The 25,445-nt window shown below is 30.2% G+C and overlaps 9 protein-coding genes and 1 non-coding gene across 10 annotated transcripts; 4 read left to right on the forward strand and 6 right to left on the reverse strand.

Annotated features, from left to right (window-relative positions):
- Positions 1-2,585: 2,585 nt before the first annotated feature.
- AIP1 (Aip1p) lies at positions 2,586-4,529 on the reverse strand (the record flags this gene model as incomplete). The annotated part of the gene is made up of 1 exon (XM_046079121.1): positions 2,586-4,529. One exon carries the CDS (start codon positions 4,527-4,529, stop codon positions 2,586-2,588), a length of 1,944 nt encoding a protein of 647 aa, XP_045933725.1.
- Positions 4,530-4,785: 256 nt separating this feature from the next.
- On the reverse strand, positions 4,786-4,857 carry SCDLUD_004085. Its single transcript has one exon. It is a non-coding gene; the product is annotated as a tRNA-His (tRNA).
- A 259-nt stretch (positions 4,858-5,116) lies between these two features.
- Positions 5,117-7,246, reverse strand: RSC4 (Rsc4p; the record flags this gene model as incomplete). Its single annotated transcript, XM_046079120.1, has 1 exon — positions 5,117-7,246. The coding sequence occupies one exon, from the start codon at positions 7,244-7,246 to the stop codon at positions 5,117-5,119; it is 2,130 nt and encodes a 709-aa protein (XP_045933726.1).
- A 216-nt stretch (positions 7,247-7,462) lies between these two features.
- MEH1 (Meh1p) lies at positions 7,463-7,954 on the reverse strand (the record flags this gene model as incomplete). The annotated part of the gene is made up of 1 exon (XM_046079119.1): positions 7,463-7,954. The coding sequence occupies one exon, from the start codon at positions 7,952-7,954 to the stop codon at positions 7,463-7,465; it is 492 nt and encodes a 163-aa protein (XP_045933727.1).
- Positions 7,955-8,298: 344 nt separating this feature from the next.
- MRPL13 (mitochondrial 54S ribosomal protein mL50 MRPL13) lies at positions 8,299-9,180 on the forward strand (the record flags this gene model as incomplete). The annotated part of the gene is made up of 1 exon (XM_046079118.1): positions 8,299-9,180. The coding sequence occupies one exon, from the start codon at positions 8,299-8,301 to the stop codon at positions 9,178-9,180; it is 882 nt and encodes a 293-aa protein (XP_045933728.1).
- A 1,356-nt stretch (positions 9,181-10,536) lies between these two features.
- On the forward strand, positions 10,537-11,781 carry ECM9 (Ecm9p; the record flags this gene model as incomplete). Its single annotated transcript, XM_046079117.1, has 1 exon — positions 10,537-11,781. One exon carries the CDS (start codon positions 10,537-10,539, stop codon positions 11,779-11,781), a length of 1,245 nt encoding a protein of 414 aa, XP_045933729.1.
- A 210-nt stretch (positions 11,782-11,991) lies between these two features.
- Positions 11,992-13,413, reverse strand: OSH6 (oxysterol-binding protein OSH6; the record flags this gene model as incomplete). The annotated part of the gene is made up of 1 exon (XM_046079116.1): positions 11,992-13,413. The coding sequence occupies one exon, from the start codon at positions 13,411-13,413 to the stop codon at positions 11,992-11,994; it is 1,422 nt and encodes a 473-aa protein (XP_045933730.1).
- Positions 13,414-14,495: 1,082 nt separating this feature from the next.
- PAP1 (polynucleotide adenylyltransferase PAP1) lies at positions 14,496-16,355 on the reverse strand (the record flags this gene model as incomplete). The annotated part of the gene is made up of 1 exon (XM_046079115.1): positions 14,496-16,355. One exon carries the CDS (start codon positions 16,353-16,355, stop codon positions 14,496-14,498), a length of 1,860 nt encoding a protein of 619 aa, XP_045933731.1.
- Positions 16,356-17,652: 1,297 nt separating this feature from the next.
- Positions 17,653-19,740, forward strand: VPS1 (dynamin-like GTPase VPS1; the record flags this gene model as incomplete). The annotated part of the gene is made up of 1 exon (XM_046079114.1): positions 17,653-19,740. One exon carries the CDS (start codon positions 17,653-17,655, stop codon positions 19,738-19,740), a length of 2,088 nt encoding a protein of 695 aa, XP_045933732.1.
- A 3,363-nt stretch (positions 19,741-23,103) lies between these two features.
- On the forward strand, positions 23,104-23,355 carry SCDLUD_004093 (uncharacterized protein; the record flags this gene model as incomplete). The annotated part of the gene is made up of 1 exon (XM_046081435.1): positions 23,104-23,355. One exon carries the CDS (start codon positions 23,104-23,106, stop codon positions 23,353-23,355), a length of 252 nt encoding a protein of 83 aa, XP_045933733.1.
- Positions 23,356-25,445: the final 2,090 nt, after the last annotated feature.

Genomic DNA, 25,445 nt, shown 5'->3' on the forward strand with positions numbered 1-25,445 from the left:
TTATTGGGGAAGTTCTTCATAAAACATTATCTTTATTTTGGTACTTTACAATCAATCCAAAACAACTAGGTTTTTAATAGTTTGGGATTTTAATAGCTTCAACAAAAGAATTTTCATCAAAGCTTACAGTTAAATTATCTGGGTTTCTTCGGAGAATAGCTTTAAATGATATGCAGTTAACTTCTGAACATAAATGACTGAAACTTTGTCTTTATTTTCTAAAAGGAATTTTCCAATTGGCGCAATGTATATATATTGTTCAGCCCACGCTATTTATATATTTATGTTAGATCTAATACTATGGCTGGTTATATTAGAAAAAAAAAAAAAAAAAAAAAAAAAAACTTATATTTTTTGTTGTTTTTTTGTCTGGTAGTCGTCTTAAACACCCTTGGGTAGGTACACTTAGAAGTTATACATACTTGATAATAGCAACTGTAGTGGCTATAATGAAGAAGTTGAACTGCATAATAATAGTGATAATGGTAATTAATTTTGGTTGACGAGGCAATTTTATTTTTGGCAGGAAATTAACTATTAGAACACAAACTAAAATAGTTTAGAGTTCTGATGGAATAAACCAGATAAATAAATTAGCAGTAAAACCAATGTAAAAATGATTTGCATTCATAGAGTTTTGCATCTTAGTTTAAAATATTAATACTGCGCATTTAATTAACAGAAAAATCAACTAAAAAAGAATCTGTATGTAAAATAGATCATGTAACATTCCAATTCCAATCAAGTTGCACTGACTAACTGTTAACTGTTGGTCATATTTGAATTTATTAGGATAGTATACCACAGTCTTTTACATAATATTAAAACTTTGGAGTATCTTTTCTCGTTGCTGAAGAAGGTTTTTAATATAATTCAATATAGAAAAATTAATCCTGTTTCTTATTAAAATTGTTTTTTTTTTTTTTTTTTTTTTTGTTTATTTTTCTATATAGAATAATAAAAATTCGGACGCTAAAGTTAAATATACTACCATGTATTTTTACATAGTTACATATAAATATATATATATTTTTCTTTAACTTATTAACAAATTTACAAAAAAAAAAAAAGCAAGAGGACTACTTTACAACTCTATACCTAACTAACAAAAGCTACTTTCAGTATTCATGATGTAATATTACGAAATATCGATTGCATCTCATCGCTAGAGAGATTGATCTGAGCAACAATTAAAAAAAAAAACCTTAATTCGGATAATTCAAGTGTGGTATTTAGGCCGAAGCAACGTTCAAGGGTCTCATATCTATTTTCCACCCAATGCTTATTGAAATACATACGGTACGAAAACCTTGGATGCAGAGAATGTCACCCAACTAAATACGTACTATGTGTTAATTAAACAATTTTTTAGCAAATTCAACTAAAAATTCAAAAAAAAAAAAAGAGTAAAAATGACAACATATTATAACATAAAAATGATCAACAAGTAAAAATTAATACAGCGTAAGGATGTATAACGACCAAACTGCAGACTAAAATAAATTATTCATTAAAAACTAAGTCTGTCAGTGATTTTCCCGATAACTTGTTATGTCTATTGAATAAGCAAAGCAATTTTATAACTTCATCCAATATTGAATACAAACTCCATACTTTGGTTACCAATTTCTAGCTGTTATCTTTGTACAAGTTATAGAAAAGGTCAAAAGCTATTTTTAAGTTGATTGACATGCTAATGCTCGTTAGACAATACTTTAGAAGAATTGATAGAATTTTATGATATAAGAAATACGTTTCTTTGCTAAAGGTATATTTCCTACAATCACTAATCGAAAATAAGTACTTATCTGTCCCCAAGCAACAAAATTTCAAGATGAGAAAACTAAACCGCAGTTTTTCTACAATTTTTCCTAATTCTAGCTTTCATTTTTCATTTTTTTTTTTTTTTTTTCTTATTTAGGGCCTGGGAAAAACAAATATGTTTCCAAACATATATATACAATTATAGTATCAAAAAAAAAAAAAAAAAAAAAAAAAAAAAAAATTTGTCCCCGTAATATATTTAATACATACTAATTTATTGATGTTAAATTCGCTTCCCTTTTTTTTTTTTACTTATTTATTTGTACTCAATTTTTCAATGTAAGAGGATAAAATATTTTACTGCTAGTTCGAGTACGCTTCAAGGAGTAATCCAACAAACAAGAATCCTCAAAATCTTTCAGACATAAAGGGGCCGAATTCTCAAATAACTTTACTCTTATTAAACACTGCGATCTAATAAAGTTTTCACAGCATAAAATAAACAAAGCTTAACATTTAACGCCTTTTGAGATACTTTCATACAAATTGTCTCATAAAAACTATTTATTTCTATAATAGTTTAGCAAGATGCATAATACTTGCTATTTCTGTTGATCATATTAAAAGTATTTGAGTGACTAATAAAATTCTATTTTAACTAATATATTTTTAAAAAATTTAGCTTATAATATGCCTAAAGGGCAATATCAGCAACCAAATTATAGATAACAAAATACGAATAAATATAAATATATATACATACACTTATATAATATGTATATGGCTGTAAAAAAAAAACAAAAAAAACATAATCTAAACCTCTAAATCAATTCCCACAATTTAATACATGCATCTGCACCAGCGCTCACAATAATATTTTCTTTATTATTAATACTATCATTCCATTGGACAACACTAATACCATCTTTATGAGCATTCATCATTTTGATAACTTTCATTGGTCTCTTAACTGAGTATATTATAATATGCGTATCTAAAGAGCCCGTAGCAACCAAATCCTCTTCATTTTCATCACCACCAGAACACTTCTTCCATGCAATCGAAGTGATTTTACCAGTGTGGAAGGCCCAACGAGATGTTTTAACCTGCTTAGTTTCAAAATCATACAATACAATTTTACCTAGTATGTCACCGACTGCTACATAATTATTCGATGGGGAAATCGATATACAAGATGGCGTACTTCTGAGTGCAGGGAATGTCAATATAGTACTGCTATCACCCATACTTTCTAATTCTGATATTCTCAATGCTTTAATTTCGTTTGTTTGTTCATATCCCAAAACAACGTATTCTTTATTCAATGTAATTGCCACGACAGATGGTGAAAGAGATGAAATTTTATATGTATATAAAATCTTACTTTCGTAATCATCAATAATTATTAATTCATTGTCAAATGTTACCACACCAGTTATTCCATCATGTGTAGATGAACATCTAGGCTGGGAATTAAATTTGATATTATTAGCATTGTCGCAAATAGTGCCATCAGTATAACTCTTAAATGTGTCATCCCAAGAGACCGAGGAAATAGTTGGAAACTTGGTGGTGTCCAACGAAATAATCATGTTTGAATGTGGAGCAAACATTTTATTAGCGGTAGCAAATTCAGGTTCCCATTCAACGACTCTACCATCATAAGAACCGGATACATTACCACTTAAAACAGTAATACCCTTTGTGTGTCCAACAATTCTTCTTTCCAACTCCATAGTGTTGGACGAGGCTCCAATGGTTAGTATATTTATTGTACCATCTAAAGATACTGAAACAACTTTTTCCAAAGAAATTGCGATTACACCAACTTGTTGATCTTCCAATTTGCTACCGCACGTCCATTTTTGTAAACATTTACCAGTTTCAACATCCCATAACCTAATGACACAGTCTGCACTAGCTGTAACAAAGCTATTCTCATTAACCCAGGACAGAGAATAGAACCCACCTTTGATTTCCTCATCAGGGTCTTGCACATATTTTAAAAACTCACCGGTTTTCCCATCATAGCAAACAATTTTACGGTCACTGCCGCAAGAAACACAATAACTTGTTTTGCCAGATGACGGAGAAAACTCTACCGCTCTAATAAACTTTCCTTGGTCATGGTGAACACGATCACTGCTATGAAATTTGAATGGTGGTCCCTCGTAAAAAACCGAGGATCCATCATCATCAACGGTAAAACATCTCATTGGCCTGCCTTGCCTAATATGACACGCATTAATCGTAGTAGAATGCCCGCTAACTTCACCTAACGAATTCCCTGAATCCCATGAAATGAAAACCCCAAACTTATCTCTACCTTCACCAACCACACACAATCTTCTTCCTTCTACATCCCATGAAATATCGTTAATTCTGCCTGCCAATACTTCAAACTCACTTTTCACCTTAATAGGCTCATCCTCCTCAACGTTACTAGTACTAGAGGCACTTGGTGTTAAAAACTCCCAAATTATAACTTTACCATTTTCATCACCACTGGCTACAAACTGGCCAATGGGAGAAAATTTAGCGACAGTACAGTTAACATTACCATGTCCGGTAAATTGGTATACCTTATTATCATTGGTATCATCTAATGGTCTTATGAAACATGATTTACCATTTGTATACAATAAACTATTTGTTTGTTTATGGTATGATAATTTTGTGGAAAAATTGCGTTCTGTTGTTGGTAAGGGTGGAATTGATTTAATTAGCTTTAGGTTAAGATTATTGGTCGAACTAGCGTTAGTCATTATTTTCCGTTAGTTATTTGTTATATTTAGCACACTATTAGATGTTATTGTGGTTACTTTTATTTTTTATGTATATATTATTGTAATATAGTGTGATTAATGAAATTAATAGGATCATATTTATTAAGTCGATAAAATGTAAGATACAAAACATAGGGGAAAAAAAAAAAAAAAGGAAAAAGGAAAAAGGAAAAATTTTCTTCGTACATAGATTTCCTAGAACACTTATACAAACAAAAAATATTCAAAAATTACATGCCATTCCCAAGAATCGAACTTGGGTTTCATCGGCCACAACGATGTGTACTAACCACTATACTAGAATGGCAAACAGATTCGGATTCTATAATGAACAACTTATGCTTACTATACAATAAATATTAATACCCAAAAGTAACAATCGAAACCCGAATAACGTAAATTAAATTAAATTAAATTAAATTAAATTGAAGAAAAAAACACACACACAATTAGTTCGATATAAAACAAATTGCCATATTATCACCGTCATTAGTACCCTTTCATATACATATTATTATATAATCTTTATACACAGCCATTTTTATTTTTATTTTTATTTTTATTTTTTAGGATGTGTTAATCCATATATTCATAGACTCTTTAATTGTTTCTCCTATGTGACCATCAACATTCACGGTTTCACAAAGAACTTCTAATAAATTCAATCCTTCAGGTATCAATAAGTCATATTTTAAGGGGGTTAATTTATTCCCAGAACTATTAGAATTAACATTGCTAGTTTGTAAAACAGAACCTTCAATTGGCACCTTGACTTGCCTATTAAATTTAACACCAGTTCGGTATCTTACAAGGCCATCTTCATGTATATTTCCAGGCTCTGTACCGTTCGGAATTTTAGTAACATTAGCAAATAAATCATTTAATACAATTATTACGGATAGATTCATCTGTCTGACAGGCAAATTAACCGAATAATTGTTACTACAGGCATTAAAATCCTTACCTTTGAAAATATACTCCACAAAGGTTTGATCCAATTTTGGTATAGATGTATTGGCAAACGAATCATTTATGGATATAAATTTAATTTCTTCTAATAATTTGTAGTTATTATATATCATCTTTTTTGAATTTCTAGACATGCTGTCTAAAATATCAAACTTTCCAACCCTACTAGTTGCACTACTGGATGCTGTTTTTTTAAAATCAAATAGCGTTTCATTTTCATCAAAATCATAGGTCTCATCAAAATCATTTAAATTGTTCTTAATATCTAAATTGGCATTATTTTCGATATTATTTCCTTTTGAAATGGATGGGTCGATGTTTGCCGCGGTATTTTTGTCAATTGGATAACTATTAGAACTAGAAGAAAGTGTGGTGGTCGCACTACCGGCGTATTCATTGACCACATCATTATCTTGAGCAGACAAGGTGGGGTCGTCTCCTATATGATTATCATCAATAGACACAGAAGGATTATCAGTGACTTTAGTTTTGTTGTTGATGGAACGAGTATTGACAGAACGGATGCTACTAGCAGATGCAGCATCACTACTAGCACCTTTTTTTTTTTTTTTGTAATGCGTTCCCCCGTGTATCAAATACTTATCGTATTCCAATTTATCAATTTCCAACTTTAACTCACCAATCTCACTTTTCCTCTTTAATTGCGGTAACAATTTATCATAGAACACCACTCTAAAATACCCCAATAATTTTATGGCATCTTGGTATATCAATGTGTTTTGTGCATTGAAAACCAACGCGTTTTGAAATATTGTAACAACATCAATATAAAAATCATAAAGTTTTTTGTAATATCCACTTTTTAAATTATTTTCCACAAATTTCAAAGAAACTGGTTTGTGTATAATTTCGTAATAATCCGGAAATTCAGATTTATCAACCAATTCCAAAAATGGTGACATTAGGTTAGTCGAATCATCACAATTTGTTTCCATTACCTCCTTGGATACTGTTTGTTCCACTTTCTTTTCAGTAACGTTTTCCAAATCAGCTAATGTTTCCAATAAAATATCTCTGATTCCATCGTTCATTAGGTAATTTACGCTAACGTTCTTGGTTTTTATAATTTCATACTTGATATAATTAACTGCCTGCATAGAGTTCTTGACAATCAAAGATTCTGGTTCATTAAATGCTAAACAGTTTTTGTAAATTAATTCGATATCCAATAAACAGTCCCTGTACCTGGTCATATTGACAGTTTCATCAGTGTCACTTTTATTTCTATTTTTGTTATGATGGTGGTGGTTGGTAGATCCTTCATAGTTTCTGTTTTTAATTTCCTTAATAGAAATAGGATTTTCAATCTTATGAAAATAAATGGGATGAAACTTCCTACTGGGAAGCTTGATGAAATCTTTGAAAGTAGAGTTGTTTGTATCAACCAAATAATTTAATGTATCCTGAAGAAATTTATTAAATCTAGGGATATCCCAGTCTGCATCAAGATATAATTCACTATTAGGATCTAGCGGCTCTTGGTAATTGACAGGTAATATTTTACCCTCTCCTTGCTTATTGATACGTGGTTGTTTACCACTAGTTAAGGAATTGGGAAGAGTATCAACGGTTTGTTGTTCGTGTTCTTGGAGTTGTACTTGCTGCTGCTGCTGCTGCTGCTGCTCTTCATCTTCACTCTTTGAAGTTGCTGTAATTGTCGTGGGTTGTAAGTCTACATTTTGTGATCTTCTTTTCTTTGGCGGCATGTTTGGTTGTAGTTGTTGAGAAATGTTTTTTATCCGATGTTGTAAGAAAGATTGAAAAAACTGTATTTATTTCTGGTACGTTGATGAAATAAAATACATTTTATTTATTATTTTTGTTATTTTATAAAACACAGAAAATGCGTACAGAAATATTTATTGTTATCAACAAGGAAGAGCAAATATCACGTTGAACGAATTATTTTATTTTATTTTATTTTATAACGACGCTACTAAAGGCTCGTCAAAATCTATAGTAAACTGTCCTATATAACCATTTATAATCACATCCCATAATTTTTTCAACTTTTCCTTTTCAAGGCTAGTTAAAGAGGAATTAGTATCCAGTATGTTAAATTTATGATTAACTTTTACAAATCCTGAAGGAGAAGATATAGCTGTCACAGAGGAGGTAGCATGGTTTGAATTAGTTGTATCAACATCATCATGTAAATTGTTGTTGCCATTATTGTTGGTACCATTATTATTCATCACCGAGATGTCTATTAATTTGTCATTTGTATTATTAACTATATCAGTTAATTCATTTTCCCTTGCTAACATTTTCTGTTCTTCTATTTCTAGTTCTCTTTTCATTGAGTCATACCCATTATTTCCATCATTGTTATTATATAATAATGCATCATTTTCTTGATGATGATCGTCGTTATCTTCATGATTCTTTAAGCAACAACTAAATATAATGCCCATTTTGTTTCCTTTTTTTTCCTTTTTTTTTTTTTTTTTTTTTTTTTTTTGATATTATGGCTCTTATATTTCTATGCATTTTGTTGTACAAGTTTTTAACAAAATAAAATTAAAAAAAAAAGCGGAATTGACTTAAAACAAACAAAATGCAAAATACAAAATACTAAAATACCAAAAAAAAAAAAAAAAAAAAAAAAAAGAGAGAGAAAATAATTATATTTTTCGAAAAAAAAAAAAAAAAATTTTTTTTTCTAAGAAAGTATTAAATTTCCTTCTCAGTAATTTTTGTGATTAATATTACAAGAAATATAGACAAAGAAAAAAGAAAAAAAAAACAACCAATAACTATGTTCAGTAACCCTCCAATCAAAAGAGTAATATCAAATGTTATTGCCACCGCTAACACATCTCAAAAAAAACAATTAGCTTTTTCAGTAGCTAGGAATTTACACACCTCCAGAATCCAAAATGATTTTATGTCTTGGTTTAGAAAAAAAAAAAAAGATGACAGTGAAATTAAAAAAACACAAGCTGTTCCTAGTAAGGATACAAAAACATTAATTAATGAAATAGAAACCGGTTCCATAGATACTACTACAAATGGTACTACTAATAGCAAATTATTAAAATTAGATTTAGATTCTCCAAGTAATTTTATTGGATCTTCCACCGGCAGTCCAATAGATAAATCTGAACATGCCATTAAGTTAAAGAATGCACCATTTAATCAATGGCTAAGCCCCACAAAAGTCAATTCTGAAGCTAAATTAGATGAAATTTTAAAGCAAAGCTTAAATTATGCCAATAGCAAACAACAAGAACAACAACAACAACAACAGGAAGGTGACAAGAATAAAAAAGCTTTTTCTCCAATCACCTTGGAATCCGAATTCCCAGATTTAATAAGCAAGTTTTATTTTACCAAATACTTACAATCTAAGACGGGTGTTTTAATATCTGATAGCAAAATCACTACATTGACTACCCCATTACAATTCCGTCAATATTTTATATTTCAAGTGTTATCTGGTAGGTCAGCGAAATTCAATGAAGCTGAACCTTGTGCTATTGATTTATCTAATAAAGTCTTTAATTCTAATAATGTTTCCATTAAGAGCAATGTTACCTCAAAGGAAAAGAGAATCAACTATTCTAATATTTTAATGGATGTTAAGGTTTTAGAAGATCATGAAATTCAAAACGCCATCCAAGCAGCTAAAAGTAAATAATTAGCCTTCTAATTAACTAATAGTAATAATGCTAATATATATATATATATAACTCCTGTACATACACATATATATTATAGTATTAATCTTTTTGTAGTTTCCTATCTCCTTTATGAGGTCCATTATAATCAAAAACAAAAACAAAAATTGCAGGATTTTGTATATATATATATATATATATATATTTACTTGTATCACAGTTTTTATCGTTAATTCCAACTTACTCATTTGCCGATACAATTGATAAAAAATAAAAATGCATAAAATGCAGTGGGCATTGAAGACTGCTATCACATTGAATTACACCACCTAGTATCCAAGGTTAGTTTACTTGTAAAATATCCCTTCCGTAGTTTTAATGCTATAGAACTTTCACTATAAAATGTTACAAAAATTGTTCATAGTTCCACTTCTTCAGGGATTATAAAACAAAAGTTATTGGCTAAAATAAGGATTTTGAATACTTAAAATCTTACTGGTATAATAATAAAAAAAGACTGCTTAGTAACAGCGAGTGCTGTAATTGTGCCAGGTCTTTATCTCATTATACTTTGGTTTCTACATGAGGCTATAGAAAATCGTAAAGACACAAATCCGGATGAGCTTTCATTAAGAGTTGATAAAATATTAATTAAAACTATTAGTACAATTACGATAATTATTGGTGTAGAAATACATGCTACTGGCTATAACAATTGTGGTTGTTATTTTTGCAACATAAAAGCTCGTGTGGTTTTTATAAAAAATAAGATAATAATTTATAAGGACAAAAAAGAAAAACAAACAAATTGGTTTTGTTAAAATAAAGAAGTTTGAAGAAACCATTGGCTTTTTCGATATGAAATGCCTTGCATAAATAATTAAAATGAGAAATCTGAAATAACAAGTAGTACCAGTGGTAACAATAATAAAATGAGTATATCGGAATATATATATTCTTTCTTAGATAATGTTTTTGAAAAGAGACTCATCTTTGTTATCATTAACTGTCCCCCTCTCCTTGTTCAAATGAAAAGTATTTCTAATGCCACTTTTCTGTCGATGATGCTAGATATATATATATATATATATATATATAAGCAAGTAAGCAGTTAAACAGAGAAAACTTTATATTGCTGTCAAGTTTTAAATCTTGTATGTTCAATGAAGTTAGTATTTGAATAATAGTGAATTTTAGCTTCTCGCGCTAATATATGTTATATTTGTTTTTATTTTAATTTTTTTTTGAAAGAAATATTTTATCCATCTTTTTGTACCTCTTTTTTTTTTTTTTTTTTTTTTTTTTTATAAATAAAAATCTGCCCAGATCCAAGAGAAAAGAGCAGGATGGAAAGAAGCAAAATATAATCAAAAATTATGGACTTACTAAAGCTAAAAGATTCTATTTGTTTTCAATTTTATGAATCGCTATATTTAAAGGGTTATTATGATAAATGTAAATTAACAATATCTAAAGACAGATGTGAATTCAAAGAACCTATACTTTTTATTCCAACGACACAACACGGGAAACAGGAATCATGTCTAGAAATAATCCTTTTTAAATCTACTTTATTGAACATGTTTTGTACTTCCCATGATTATTGGAAAGATAGAACTTTACTTGAAAATAATAATAATAACAACAACAACAACAGCAACAATGCCGAATTATTTTACAATTATATAATGACTCTAGGTTTCCTAATAGGCTCTTATGATGAACACACTTTTTTACGGCTTCACGAGGACATATTTTTTAAACTCTTGACTTCTGATAAGTCATACTTTGAGAATAGCTATTTATTACCGGCTAGTTTGGTTCAAAAAGAAATTTATTTAGTTGAACTACTTTTATCTTCTAACCAACCACGTATAAACAAATCCTCCATACTATGGAAACTATATCAAAAATTATACGTGCTACAATTATTTTACTATCCCAACACAGTGAAACTTGATTACTTGGACACTTGTCTATCTTCTGCTGAGGCACATTTTTCTAATTATTATTGCTGGAACTCTTTGAAATGGTTTAGTGACAATGCTTATGTTAAACAGAGCAAAAGATTTTCAAATATCTGCAAGATTAAAGAGTTTTGTCTTCGAAATTTAAGAGATAATTCAGCATGGTATTGCTATAGTTATTTATTAATTCATATTAATGGAGATACAACATACAACTGCAGAGATTTTCAAAGGCTATACACCAAATTAGCTAGCAAAATGGGGACCAAGGGCCAAGATCTTGCTAATAAAGGAATTGCTGGTATAGACTCAAATCCTGTGCAGCTCGATTTAAGATCAGAGATAAATGCGGTGATAGATTTAATTAATAATTTAAGAGTTCCAACATCGCCACAATTCAATTTTTTGTATTATTTGTTGTTGAACGGGAATGAAGAACATATGGTGGATACAAAGTTACTCGCTGGTTGGGAATCAGAAGTATGCGATTTTGAAAACAAATTTATGAGCTTAGAACTCAAACATTGTGATCCACCAGAAATACATGACTCCTATAATAATGACCTAAAGTTTATTTCGGAATTCCAATTCATGTACCACTTAAAATATTTTTTGCATAAATACAAAGCCATATTGAAACTGCGAGAAAGGTGAATCTAGACACGGACTTGTCCAGGCAAACTGAGTACGATGATATAATATTTATATTAGTAATATAAATATGCAAAATATCATATCTATATATATATAAAATAAAATAAAATAAAAAAAAAAATATGAATAAAAAAGGATATACAATCAATATATAATAATAACAATAACAATAACAATAAAATATAAAAGTCACCTATTTATCTGTTCTAGCTATTTTTTTTCAGATTCTTTGAGCAGTTTTTCTTGAAGTTGATGCTTTTTATATGCAGGAATCATAAACTTTTCAGTAAAGTGTTGACCTGGCAGGATTGGCGCAGTTTCTAAAATATCCTTAATCTTTTCTTCATCAGAGGCTGTGCTTGGAATACATCTATACAAATAGTAATCTAACTCATCTTCAGGGTTGGTAGACTCTCTAAATAATTTTGGATGAAAAGTTACACCATCTTCAATTCTCTTCTTAGCCAATTCTCTTTGGTTTTCCTCAATCTTGTATTTCTCCTCGGTAGCCACTTCATGATCACGAACAGCCAAGGCGTCTGTAACCTTTTTCCATAATTTCCTAGATTCATATTCACCTTGTTCATCCAAACTTCTAACTTTTGGTTTTAATGGATGTGTCTTGTTGACATCCAACAAAACCTGTTTTTTATGACCTTTCCCTCTCAAACTCTTGATATACATAATATCATTCCACTTACCGCTGATTTCGTAATAATCATTCCCTTTATAATCTTTAATAACGCCCTCAATAGCATCGTAGGTACCTGATATAAATCCTTTGGTCTTGAACTCAATATCAACATGATAGGTAGGCCCCTTGATGATCATATGGTCCCCTAACTCAATACGCATTTTACCAAACAAAACGCCTCTCACGTAAACATTAGGTTGAGTAAAAGTATATTTTTCCGGTCCGCTATTTCTAGGATCTTTCATGTCCAAAAACGACAAAACAGCTAGCCCTTCCATCATAGCAGCAGAAGAATTTCCCAAAAATCTAGATCTAGGAAAAACGACACCATCAACTCTAATCTGGGATTCAGGAATCATATAGAAATAAGCCGACTTTGGTGGATGGTGGCTGGTCTGTTCTGAAATGTAAAAAGCCTGCTCTTTGTTTGGCAAATCCCAATAACAAGTGAAATATTCACCTAAAACAGGGTTCAACGGTTTTTTAACAGCTCTAGGAGCAATATGCCAACCAGACAAATACCACTTGACAACCTTAACAAAACGTTCCAATGGGTCCTTCTCGGCATGGGCATCTAGCAATATATCAGGTTGTTGTAATTGGTTAGTGATTCTCTCTAACATAGATTTTTTTTCCAAAATAAAGGTTGGCAACGTGATCCTTGATAAATCACAACCAGGCTTTAATTGGGAAATAATACCTAACAAGATACTTTGGCCACCTTCATCGGTTTCATCTATATCATCCGTATCTAAAGTACTACTTCCACTGGTTTTTTCCTGGCTAGTAGAATTACTACCACTATCTTGGTGGTTATTATGGTATTGGTTACCTTGGGTTACGACATTTGAAGAAGAGGATGAATCAACTGATTGAGAAGATTTATTTTCACCACCAGAACTACCTCCACTTATTCCCTTTAACATTCCTAACGGCATGATATCTTATAAGTTAATATACGTTCCTCTTTATGCTATTGTTGTAATCTATAATAGGAAGATAGGGGAGGGGGGAATTATTGTTGTAGGACAATTAATTGTAACGACAGAAGAAAGGAAGGAGAAAAAAAAAAAAAAAAAAAAAGATTTGAATGTTCTTTGTATATGATACTTAAGTTCTTTTGCTACTTAATCTTAGACCAACACTTTATCAGGAGCAAATTGGAATTGATAAATAAAATTAACTGCAAAATGTTTAAACAAAATATGTTCCGTAAAATTTAAAAAGCACAAAAAAAATAAAAAAAAAAAGACGAAGGAGAAAGAGAAGGAGAAGGGGGGAAGGAAAAATTCAACATCAAGCCAGCAAGTAAATCACGGGCAGAAGAAAAATCGTTGTAAAAAAAATTTTTTTAATAACAATAATACACTAATACGTTATTCACTAGATTTATTTCAACTCCTATTTATTTCAGTATTTATTTCAGTGTTTTTTTTTTTTTTTTTTTTTTCTTTTTAAATTCATATTTGTTGAATAAGGCATTACTGGAACTTGACTAATTATAGTATATTATGTATGCACATACAAACTATTCATATGTAGAAATAGTACACACACATATATATATATATGATATTATTATTTTGGGAATCATTGATTATTTATGAGTACGTTCTAGTAACGCGAATTGTCGTTCCTTAAAACAAAAATCAGCACATGCTTATCTTTTTCGAACAAGACAAGTTCTGCTTTCAAGAAACAAAAAAAAAAATATATATATGTAAAATTCATCAATAGTAATTACAACAGTAGGTAAGTACTCGCTCGAGCCAATTAGTATTTAGGCATCTACTTAAATTATATATAATGGTTTGTTTTTTTTTTTTTATAACTTGTCTAAATCTTTTTTTTTCCCCCCTTCTCTTCAATTCGCCAGTGAAAAGGGGAAAGGAAAAAAAAAAAAAAAAAAAAAAAAAAAAAATTTCAAACATGAAATGGACCTACTGGCTTATTCACCAACTAAGCAATTATACGAAATACAACTTTAAATTGTTAATTCCACTTTATTTTTTTCTAAACATTAAACTGTGGTCTTCTCAACCACCACGGAAGGATGATGATGGTTATGCTGTTGCTTTTCATGTTGCTGCTGAGCTCCAACCGTTGTTACTTCCGCAGATGCCAGTTGCTCTTTTTGTTGCTGCAAATCCTCAGAGGACGTTTCTGATTTGGGTCGTTTATTTGGTTCTACCGTTTTCAATTGCCTCCTTTTTTTATTCTTCTTAACCGGTCTTTCCTCGCCTTCTTCGTAAACACAATCCGGCAAATCATAAACTTTCACATATCTGATAATCAACGAAAAGGTATTGGCATCTTCATATTCAGGATATGAACGACATAGATTGAAATAATCCGTGCATGGGACATGAATATCAACTCTTTTCTTTTCATCTAAATCAACATCTAATCCAATATACATGGTAGTTATATGAACCTTCTGCATCTTACTGATTTCACTGTCATTCTTGTTTTCCTCTGTGACGACTGGATATATGGATAGCATCCCCTCTGTTTTATGTGTACCATACTTATTCAAAATATCTTTATATTCCTCGTTGTCATTGAAAGCATACGTTATCTCAAATGGCTTAGTGTAGGGATGTGCCAACTTAATCCCACTCAACGGTTCCAGCTTTTGAACCAACAATCTTAGCTTACTTTCTACCAAACCACTCCACTTCAAATGTTGCTCGTCTGTACCACGAGTGGATACCATAACCGTTAAATAGAATTTGTACTTATAGAAAAAGTTATGTTTGGCAAACAAATCACACCAGGTTTTAGTGTGCTGGAAAATCTCTGAGCAAACTTCCGCACCCCTTTGCAACTCTGATAGTATGACCTTTTTGGTAGACTCACTTATATTATGGGTAGCACACATTGATGGATATGCAGGCGTGATCACAGGCATTTTATGAGATCTATCCTGTGCATATATTCTTGGGTTCCAAACACGGACCTGCAAGGGCCCATCTTCAATGGGTTTCAACAAAACTGGTTGGGGCCAGTTCCATTTGTTTAAAATATGAAAAAATTTTGCCACAATTACAGCGCTGCAAGCATTTGGATATAATTGACAAATTCTAGCAACCAGCATCGCCCATGCCACCCCACCTGGAAAACCAAATACATTTGCGTAGATAGCTCTCCTTTGCGCCCATAATTTTATTGCTCTCAATGCAATTCTGAAAGCATTGGGCTTGGGAACCAGCTGCAAAATTTCATCTGTGACCCTTGTACCATTTAGTGCTCTTAAATCCTTTTCATCTAAATTTCTCAACAAATTTTTATCGCTAAGAGTTAGGTTTAGTGGAACTTGGGGTATATCTAATCTGGCACAAATCAAATCAATAGATATTCCACTAAATTTGATTTTTATAATTGGGACAAAAGCATCTGGCACAGGCGCAATTTCTTCTAGTTCAGGTCTTTCTCTTAATAGTGCATCAAAAACAGTGAAAAAATCTTCTCTAGTGACATGTTTTGGAACAACGACCAAAGTATCGATATCACTGCCTGGACCATGGACCCCTAACCTATAAGAACCAAAAGTGAAAACTTTACCACCTGCATCCTTAGCCATACCATCACTCATATTTTTATTTTTAGACACCATAAAGACAAACTTTTGAGCCAATTCCTGCAAAATTTTTAACACGTCTACTCTTTTCAAAGTCTCTTGTTCTGTTTCAAACGAATTTTCTCTCTTTAGTTCCTCAATTAACTCATCATTTAATTTGTTTTCGTCAGATGTGGGCGACGCTGTAGAAATAGGACCAGTAACACCAAGAACTTTGGTTATTTTATTGTTGGCTCCATTACCACCATTACCAATGTTAGTGGATAAATCGCTTTTACCAATATTTCTGTTATTATTCATAGGGTCAATGTGGCGTTGTTTTCTTTTATTTTGATCGTTTTGGTATTTTTAAATCTTTTATTTTCAGTCTTTTCTAGTCTTTTATAATAACAAAGTTTGTGTGAAAATAACTCTTAGCTCCTTTTTTTTTTTTTTTTTTTTTTTTTTTTTTGTTTATTCTTTAGAATGTTATAAACAAGTAGTTTTTTTTTCCTATTTTTATTTTACTTATTTATTATTATTAGTAGTGTTATCTTTCTTGTAAATGATAAGTTTGTACACTTGAATTTATACGAGCTATTAAGCTATGATGAGCAAAAGTTGGTAAGATTCTTTATTAATTGAAATTTGAAAATTTTTTTCCTTTTTTTTCCTTTTGTTTCCTTTTTTTTTTTTTTTTTTTATTTGTGTTTGTTGTAGATTAGTAGTTAAAAACAAAAAAAGCTTAAAAAGTAGCGGAAAGTATAATGCCAAAGTAAAGTCCTAAGTTAAGCAAAGTAAAAATAAAAAAAAAAAGAAAAAAAAAAAAAAACTATATATATATATATATATAATTTTTTTTCTCTACGTTGTTAAAGTTGATTCTAAGAAAAATAGAGGTGAAAATACGTAAGCTTTATGTTACTACATATCATTTTTATAAGGGCAAAAAAAAAAAAAAATAAAAAAAAAGCTCGCTGCTTTCTTTTTACTTGTGGATCCTTTGCCTAACTAGCAACAATATATTAATTAAACACTTTTTGTTCTCTGTTTGTCTCTGTTCCTAAGTCCTTTATTTTTAGACAGGAGCACGTAAAGATAAAAAGTTCCCAACCGCACGCCTTTCTATTCTATTTTATTTTATTTTAATTTTTATGTGGAGTTTTCTTAAAGATAGTGACTGAGAAACAAAACCACAAGAAAACACGTAGATAATTATTAATTTCCAGAATTCCTCAAATCACAAAGAATATATTATTTTCATAATATTATTAATAATAATTACACTGCAGTTCGTACAATGTGATATTGTTTTGTAATACAGTGATTGCACTCTATGCTTATAGAAAGTAACGCATAAGTATGTCTGTTTGCTCCTCTTTCCCGGCGACAGTTCGTTTAGTGTATAAAATAAGCTAAGCCATAAAAAAATAATAATTTAAAAATTTAAAAAAAAAAAAAAAAAAACAAAAAAAAAAAAACAGATAACAAATAAATACTTTTGTTTATTTACACTGTTGTGCTTTTCATTCTTATAATAACGCACTAAAGATATAAATAAATAAACAAACAAAAAAAAAAGAAATAAGCTAATATAAAAACATAGAAATTTGACAAAATGGATGAAGCTTTGATCTCCACTATTAACAAATTGCAAGATGCTTTGGCTCCTTTGGGCGGTGGTTCGCAATCCCCTATTGATTTGCCTCAAATAACTGTTGTTGGTTCTCAATCTTCTGGTAAATCCTCTGTTTTAGAAAACATTGTTGGCAGAGATTTCTTACCAAGAGGTTCTGGTATTGTCACTAGAAGACCATTAATTTTACAATTGATCAACAGAAGATCCCATCCCAACAAAGTTGCTGCGACCAGTAAGGGCGACGATTTATTAGATCTGGACAACAACGCCAAGAAGGACGAAGTTCAAGGCCAATCTGAAGACAACAAAGAGGAATGGGGTGAATTTTTACATATCCCAAACAAGAAATTTTACAATTTTAATGAAATTAGACAGGAAATTATTAATGAAACCAACAGAACAACCGGTAACAACGCTGGTATTTCGCCTATTCCAATCAATCTAAGAATTTATTCTCCATACGTTTTAACTTTGACTTTAGTTGATTTGCCAGGCTTAACAAAAGTTCCGGTAGGCGACCAACCACCTGACATTGAAAGACAAATTAAGGATATGCTTCTAACCTATATCTCGAAACCAAATGCTATTATATTATCTGTTAACCCTGCTAATGCGGACTTGGCCAATAGCGATGGTTTGAAGTTGGCTAAGGAGGTGGATCCTGAAGGTACAAGAACCATTGGCGTTTTAACTAAAGTGGATTTGATGGACCAAGGCACCGACGTCATCGATATTTTGGCAGGCAGAATTATTCCTCTAAGATATGGTTATATTCCAGTCATAAACAGGGGTCAAAAAGATATTGATTCACACAAAACAATCAGACAAGCTTTACAAGATGAAAAGAAGTTTTTTGAAACACATCCCGCTTACAGTTCCAAAGCTTATTACTGTGGGACTCCTTACTTGGCTAAGAAACTAAATTCTATTTTATTACATCATATTAGACAAACATTACCGGATATCAAGAACAAAATTGAAATTACGTTAAAGAAGTATAGAGAGGAGCTTTCCAGTTTAGGCACTGAGGTTATGGATTCTCCAAATTCTATTATCTTAAATATGATCACCGATTTTAGTAAAGAATACACTGGTATTTTAGATGGTGAAGCCAAAGAACTATCTAGCCACGAATTATCTGGTGGTGCTAGAATTTCCTTTGTTTTCCACGAGATTTTTAAGAATGGTGTATATGCGTTGGATCCATTTGACCAGATTAAAGATTCTGACATAAGAACTATTATGTACAATAGCTCTGGTTCTGCTCCATCTTTGTTTGTTGGTACTGAGGCATTTGAAGTTTTAGTTAAACAACAAATTCGCCGATTTGAAGAACCCTCGTTGCGTCTAATCTCCTTGGTTTTTGATGAATTAGTTCGTATGCTAAAACAAATCATTTCCCAACCAAAGTACAACAGATATCCAGGCTTAAGAGAAGCATTGACTAGCAATTTCATTCAGTTCTTAAAAGATTGTATTTTACCCACTAATTTTTTTGTCAAAGACATAATTAACGCAGAAGTTACATATATTAACACTGCTCATCCAGACTTATTAAAGGGCAGTGATGCTATGTCTATGGTTCAGGAAAAGTTAAATCCAAAGGTTGTTATTGATCCCAAAACGGGGAAACCAGTCCAAACACAAACACAAAAATCGTTACCACCCAGTGACTCTAATAAATCCAATGGGTTCTTTGGCGGCTTTTTTTCCACCAAAAACAAGAAGAAATTGGCTTCTTTGGATAGTCCACCACCAGTGTTGAAAGCCACTGGACAGATGACTGAGAGAGAAACTATTGAAACTGAAGTGATCAAACTATTAATTGACAGTTATTTTAGTATTGTTAAGAAGACTGTTGCCGATATCATTCCAAAGGCTATTATGTTGAAATTGATTGTAAAAAGTAAAAACGATATTCAAAGGGTTTTATTGGAAAAGTTGTATGATAATCCAAATGTTACCGATTTAACAAAGGAAAATGATATTACAATTCAAAGAAGAAAAGAATGTAAGAAAATGGTCGAAGTTTTGGAAAATGCTAACGAAATCGTCTCTTCCATTTGATTTCAGTAAACCGTGTTTATTGAATATTGCTTTCCTTCTTTCTATGTATATGTATATATATCATTAATCACTATCTTTTCTTTTTCTTTTTTTTTTTGTTTTTTTTTTAATTAAAAAAGAAATAAGGCCCAAACAAAAGGGTAAAAACAAAACATATCATACGTTTGGCAGCTCTCACTCTTATATTTTGCTTATATGAATATTGACTATTCGGAACATGACGAAATCTTATTACATAGGCAATGGAGTCAAAGATATGTTATATAATACGATTAATTTCATTCATCTTTTGGGCCTATTGAGAGAATCGTTCATTTGACCCATCATCATGCATAGATTTATTTTTTAATACCTGATATATTTATACACATTAGCCCCAGCTTTTTCGGTATAATTACCTATATAATTTTATATATGGGTTAAGTATGTTGAGAAAATAAATGTACGGGCATGTATTTATTTTCTATCCACCTGTGCATCATATATGCATGGTTGCTTAGAGATATAATCTTTTTTTATATAACACAATATTATTTAATTTCTAAGTAAGTTATATAAGAGGTCTCTCTATATAAGTTAAAGAGACCAAGATAATATATTCATGTTAACAGGCATATTACATAATATGAATAATTCTATTGACCGATTGGATCAGCTATTCGCTCAATAAAAATAATTAAGCATATAATACACAATAATTTGACAGAAAAAAAAACAAAAATTTTAAACATCTGTACATTTATTTTATCTACAAAACAACCTAATGTCAATAATAAATTTATAAAAGCGGTAAACAAAAGATTAGTGTTCGCATATATATAGTTTAAATAAAAATATATTAATTTGAATTATTATATTTTGATTTTTATAAATAAACAATATAATTTATTTTATCTTTTTATCAAATTTTATTCAATATTAATTTATTTCTTCTATTTAATTATTTAATAAATATAAATCAAATATAATTATATGTAAATATAAATTTAAAGTATATGCGAAAACAAAATATTGGTTGTTGTATAAGAGCTACATTGGTTTTTTTTTTTTTTTTTCTAATTTATTTTTATACGTCATATACTTTTATGCTGATAGTTGATGCAACAAATCAATAATTATTCATGATATGTATTATACCTGTTAGTATAAATATACATATTGGTCACATTAGCTTATATAAAAAGACCTCCTATATAACTTACGTGTAACTTAGGCAAAATTATGCTATATAAGGAAAGATAATACCTGTAAGAAAGCAAGCATATGACGCAAAGGCAAATATAAAATAGATACGCACCTCATACATTTATTATCTCAACAATATACTGTTTAACAAATAGCTGATTCAACCGGTTAGTGGATTAATAATAATAAGTATATTACATAATATGAAACTACATCTTAATATCCATTTTTTATATAACGAGAACACCTATACGCATTATTTATATATAATAAATATTTAATATTATGTAAGAAAAGATACGAAAAAAAAAAAGATGAACACATGATAAATATATTATTTTAATATAAATGATTAGCCCAATTGTCGGCGTTTCGTATCAAGTTGTTATATTTATCCATTAACATAATTGTTTCTTCCTTCCCCCCCTTCATATTTACTAATAATATTGTTCTGGTTTTACATAGTGTACGTATTAATTTAGGAGAAATGTGAAATAAAGATGTATCATACGTTTCTACCAGTATCAATATTGCGCAACATAATGCCATTTACTAATTGTCTGTACTGCATAAATACAAAAAAGTTAATGAACCGTATATTAAACTTATTTTTGTCGTTTTTTTTCTTCCACCGATTAGTACCTGTTAGATTAATATCGTGTTGTTCATTTTCCTAGAATTTATATTCAATTATAATTTGTTACAAATTTAGTAGCCGGTAAATACTATTTTTTGTTATTTTTCTGCATCTTCTGATCTTTGTTATACTGTAGTCTCGGTATCAAGTTCTTCGCTCATTGTTACAGGGATTTAGGTGCTAATGTGTCTTTGGGGTGTTTGAGCATATATATAGAGATAATTATATATTTATTTTTCTCATTTGAGCTTGATATATATTTAATTGGTCTATTCGTTATTAATTTCCCTCTTTCCTCTTTCCTCTTTCCTCTTTCCTCTTTCCATTTCTATAGAAGCCAAACTAATAATTACATAAGGATAATGAATTACTTGACAAAATAATGCCTTATTGTGAAAGGTTGGAAACTAATCCTTTATATTCTTTTCATTTTATCAAACACGTGTTGGTGTAATGTTATAGTATTTGTTCTCACAAAGCTTTGTATTTGATCAGAGACTTTTATACATTTTTATGGTTGAAAATCTCTATAATACTCTTATTATGTCATGCACTTGGTGCTATATGTATGGCAGTCTATAAATGTTGTTTACTATTATAATTGTGTTTTTCATATTATTGATATTAATGTTATGGCGTCGCTTGCATTTTATACTATGGGTGTATGCCCTGACAGCAACAAACTTTTTTCTTTTTTGGTTTATATATTTCCTATGCATTCCTAAAAATACATGATTGCCGAGACATAATTTACGAACGAAAATAAATAGTAATGTCACTATTTATTACAAGAGTAAATGAAAAAAAAAAAAAAAAAAAAAAAAGGAAAATTAATGTATTAGTTTCTAAACTTAAAGTTGTTAAACATTCGCTACATGCACCTGCGTAAAAATAATCATTCTTGATTAATTCATTGAGTTACGAAAACACTGATTAAAAATTTTGTGTGTATATAAGTGAATAAAAAGGTAAAAGATAAATCCCAAAATAATTACCGTGTTCTTGGTATTATATGATCACAATTTTTTTAAACAATAAAAGCTAAGTAGAAATAAAAGCCAAGTAGAAGTAAAAACAAAAAAGGAAAGGTAGAAAATGAGAAATATTGAAAATCACAACTCTGCTTCTTTTATTACTACTGTTAATAGTAGAAATAGACATGATATAAGCAATATCACTAAGGAAGACTAGCCGGTTCAGGATAATAATTTTGAACATGACTTCGGCAATTACAAATCCTATTGAACACTATTTCCAAGGGAGCGCAATGAAAGAATATCCATTCATCATGATTGCAAGCTTAATCTAAATGTTGAACAAAAGTTGCACTACCCAAATACTAACCTTATTTAATGTCTTGAGTAAAAGTTTTAACAGTAGTACTCAACAATCAAGCTGGCTTATGGCTTCGTTTCCATTGGTGTCAGGGTCCTTTATTTTGATCAGTGGCCAATTAGGTGATATATATGGCCTAAAAAAAGTCCTAATGTTTGGATAGGTCATGATTTGTGTATGGGCCCTTATCGCTGGACTTTCAATACATGCACATAACTCCGAGTTTTTTCATTGTTTGTAGAGCTTTTCAAGGTTTTGGCATCAAATTTATTTTACCCAACGTTATGGGAATAGTTGGCAATATATATTTACCAGGTACTCAAAAGAAAAACATGGTTATTAGTTTAATTGGAGCATGTGCTCATATAGGTGCTACCTATGGTATGTTTTGGTTAGGCTTGATAGTCCATTATAGTTCCACAATTGGGCCTGGTCATTTTATGCATATTCTATATTGAGTTTTCTATGTTTAATTGCCGTTATATCTTGTGTCCCATCAAATATACCTAAAAACGCTAGAAATATTAAGATGGACTGGATAGGTAATTTTATTGGTGTTGTTGGATTAATTTTATTTAATTTTGTTTGGAATCAAGCATATCGTATTGTTTTACTCATTATAGGACTTGTATTTATAATGTTGTTTTTTATTTATGAAGTAGAATTTGTCCAATATCCCTTGATACCTAGAGCTATATTTCATAATCACAGACTTCTGTTAATTTTGATAGCTCTTTTTTTTTATGCTAGGGCTCATTTTGTAATTGGGTGTTCTACTATGTTAATATTTTGTTAAACTTAAGACACTATTCTACCTTATGGACGGGTGGTACATTTTTTGTATTTTTCATATTTGGTTTTAGTGCTGCTTTAATTGTTGGATTTAACATCAAAAGAATAAATCCTTTGATATTATTATTTTTTTCCATGTATGCTTTTACCACCGGTTCAGCAATGTCGTCGGTCGTTCCAGTTCATCAAAGCTCTTTCAGAATGATTTTCGGTTTGACGATAATCTTAAGCTTTGGTATGACTTTCTCTTTTCCATTCTCTCTTCCATTATATTAAGTAATGAGTTACCAAGAGCAAATCAAGAGATGACCAACTCTTTAGTTAATACTACGATCAATTATAGGATGTCACTGTTTCTTGATTTTAATATTGCTATTGAAGCAGAAGTTAGAGATAAAAACATCGAAATGATATACTACTTGACTATAGCGCAACTTTGTACATTAACACTAGGATAGCTGGATTCGATGTTCATGTTGTTGTAGTTTATATGATTGAAAGTTTATTTTTTTAAGAGGCTGAAAGGAAATAAGAATAAAGATAGCGACGATGACTGTTAATTTGGCACACCAATATTTATAAAAAAAAAAAAGACAAAAAAAAAAACGATTGATTATGAGTACTTTCCCATTAAAGAGATATTGGTCTAGACTCCACCCAATGTGCTTATTTTACATATTAAAAAGTTGGAAACTTGGGTCCAAACCTCCGCTGGAAAGTATCTTAGAAAAAATGACTAACTTGTGATTGACCGTGTTAAAGTTGGGATCTCAACCTAGTTTACAAATTTCAATAACTTCAGTTGTAACTTCAATGAGCGATTATTTTCAATACTGGAAATTAGTTATCTAAAGAATGCTTTTCGAAATGATTATAATGATATTATTTTTATTTTGTATATGTTAAGTTTTTTCAAGCATTAAACTTTTTCATGGGAGTTGAGGTCAAAAACTACTACAACTTCAAATTGGTTTTTTTTATAAAAGGAAGTAAAAACTTAAAAAAAAAAAAAATTTTTTTTAAGCTATCTTAAACTAGAAATTATGTAATAAAAATTATAGCAATGGAAAGTTCACAAGATAAACTTTATAAATATATAACTTTTATATACTTTTAGACAATATATTAAGATACTATGACTCTCTAATGAAGTTAACAATCTTTGTTTTAAAGTTCGCCTAAAAAAAAAAATGGCTATTTTTTGGAAAATATTTATAATTCGGTTAATTTCAATAAAAAAGAGATTGTTTGAAGATTAGATTCTGAAATAGAAAATTTGAGAAATGATGTTAGACAAATTCTAGGCGACTAGTCAAATAAATTTTTAGAAAAAAAAATGCTTTGATCAAAATGTAACCATTCTATATTATGTTTTTACAGTTCTTTATTCTATTTTATTCTATTATTCCTTTTTCTTTTTAGTATCCCTTGTTTTAGCATTAAAGGGTATTTGTATTTCCTGGTTATTAGAATATTGTATTTTAGATCTGGTTTTAACCAGTGTGCTTCTTTTATCACTTAAAGCCTCAAAGCTGTTTGAGTCGGTAGCTACATTAGAATTGATAGCGCATATTAATGGATTTTTTTTTTGCAGCTTTGGTAGATGTTTCAGAGACAGAAGTCCTTGGATGAGTACAGGATACCTTTGAATTTCCTGGAATATCCCTTTTGGGAATAATATTTCCAGCAATATTACTAGCATACTTCTTACCTACTTGTTGGAATCCATTATTATCTCCATTATTTAGATTATTAT

Source organism: Saccharomycodes ludwigii, chromosome V (assembly GCF_020623625.1).
Source record: "Saccharomycodes ludwigii strain NBRC 1722 chromosome V, whole genome shotgun sequence".
Taxonomy (NCBI): domain Eukaryota; kingdom Fungi; phylum Ascomycota; class Saccharomycetes; order Saccharomycodales; family Saccharomycodaceae; genus Saccharomycodes; species Saccharomycodes ludwigii.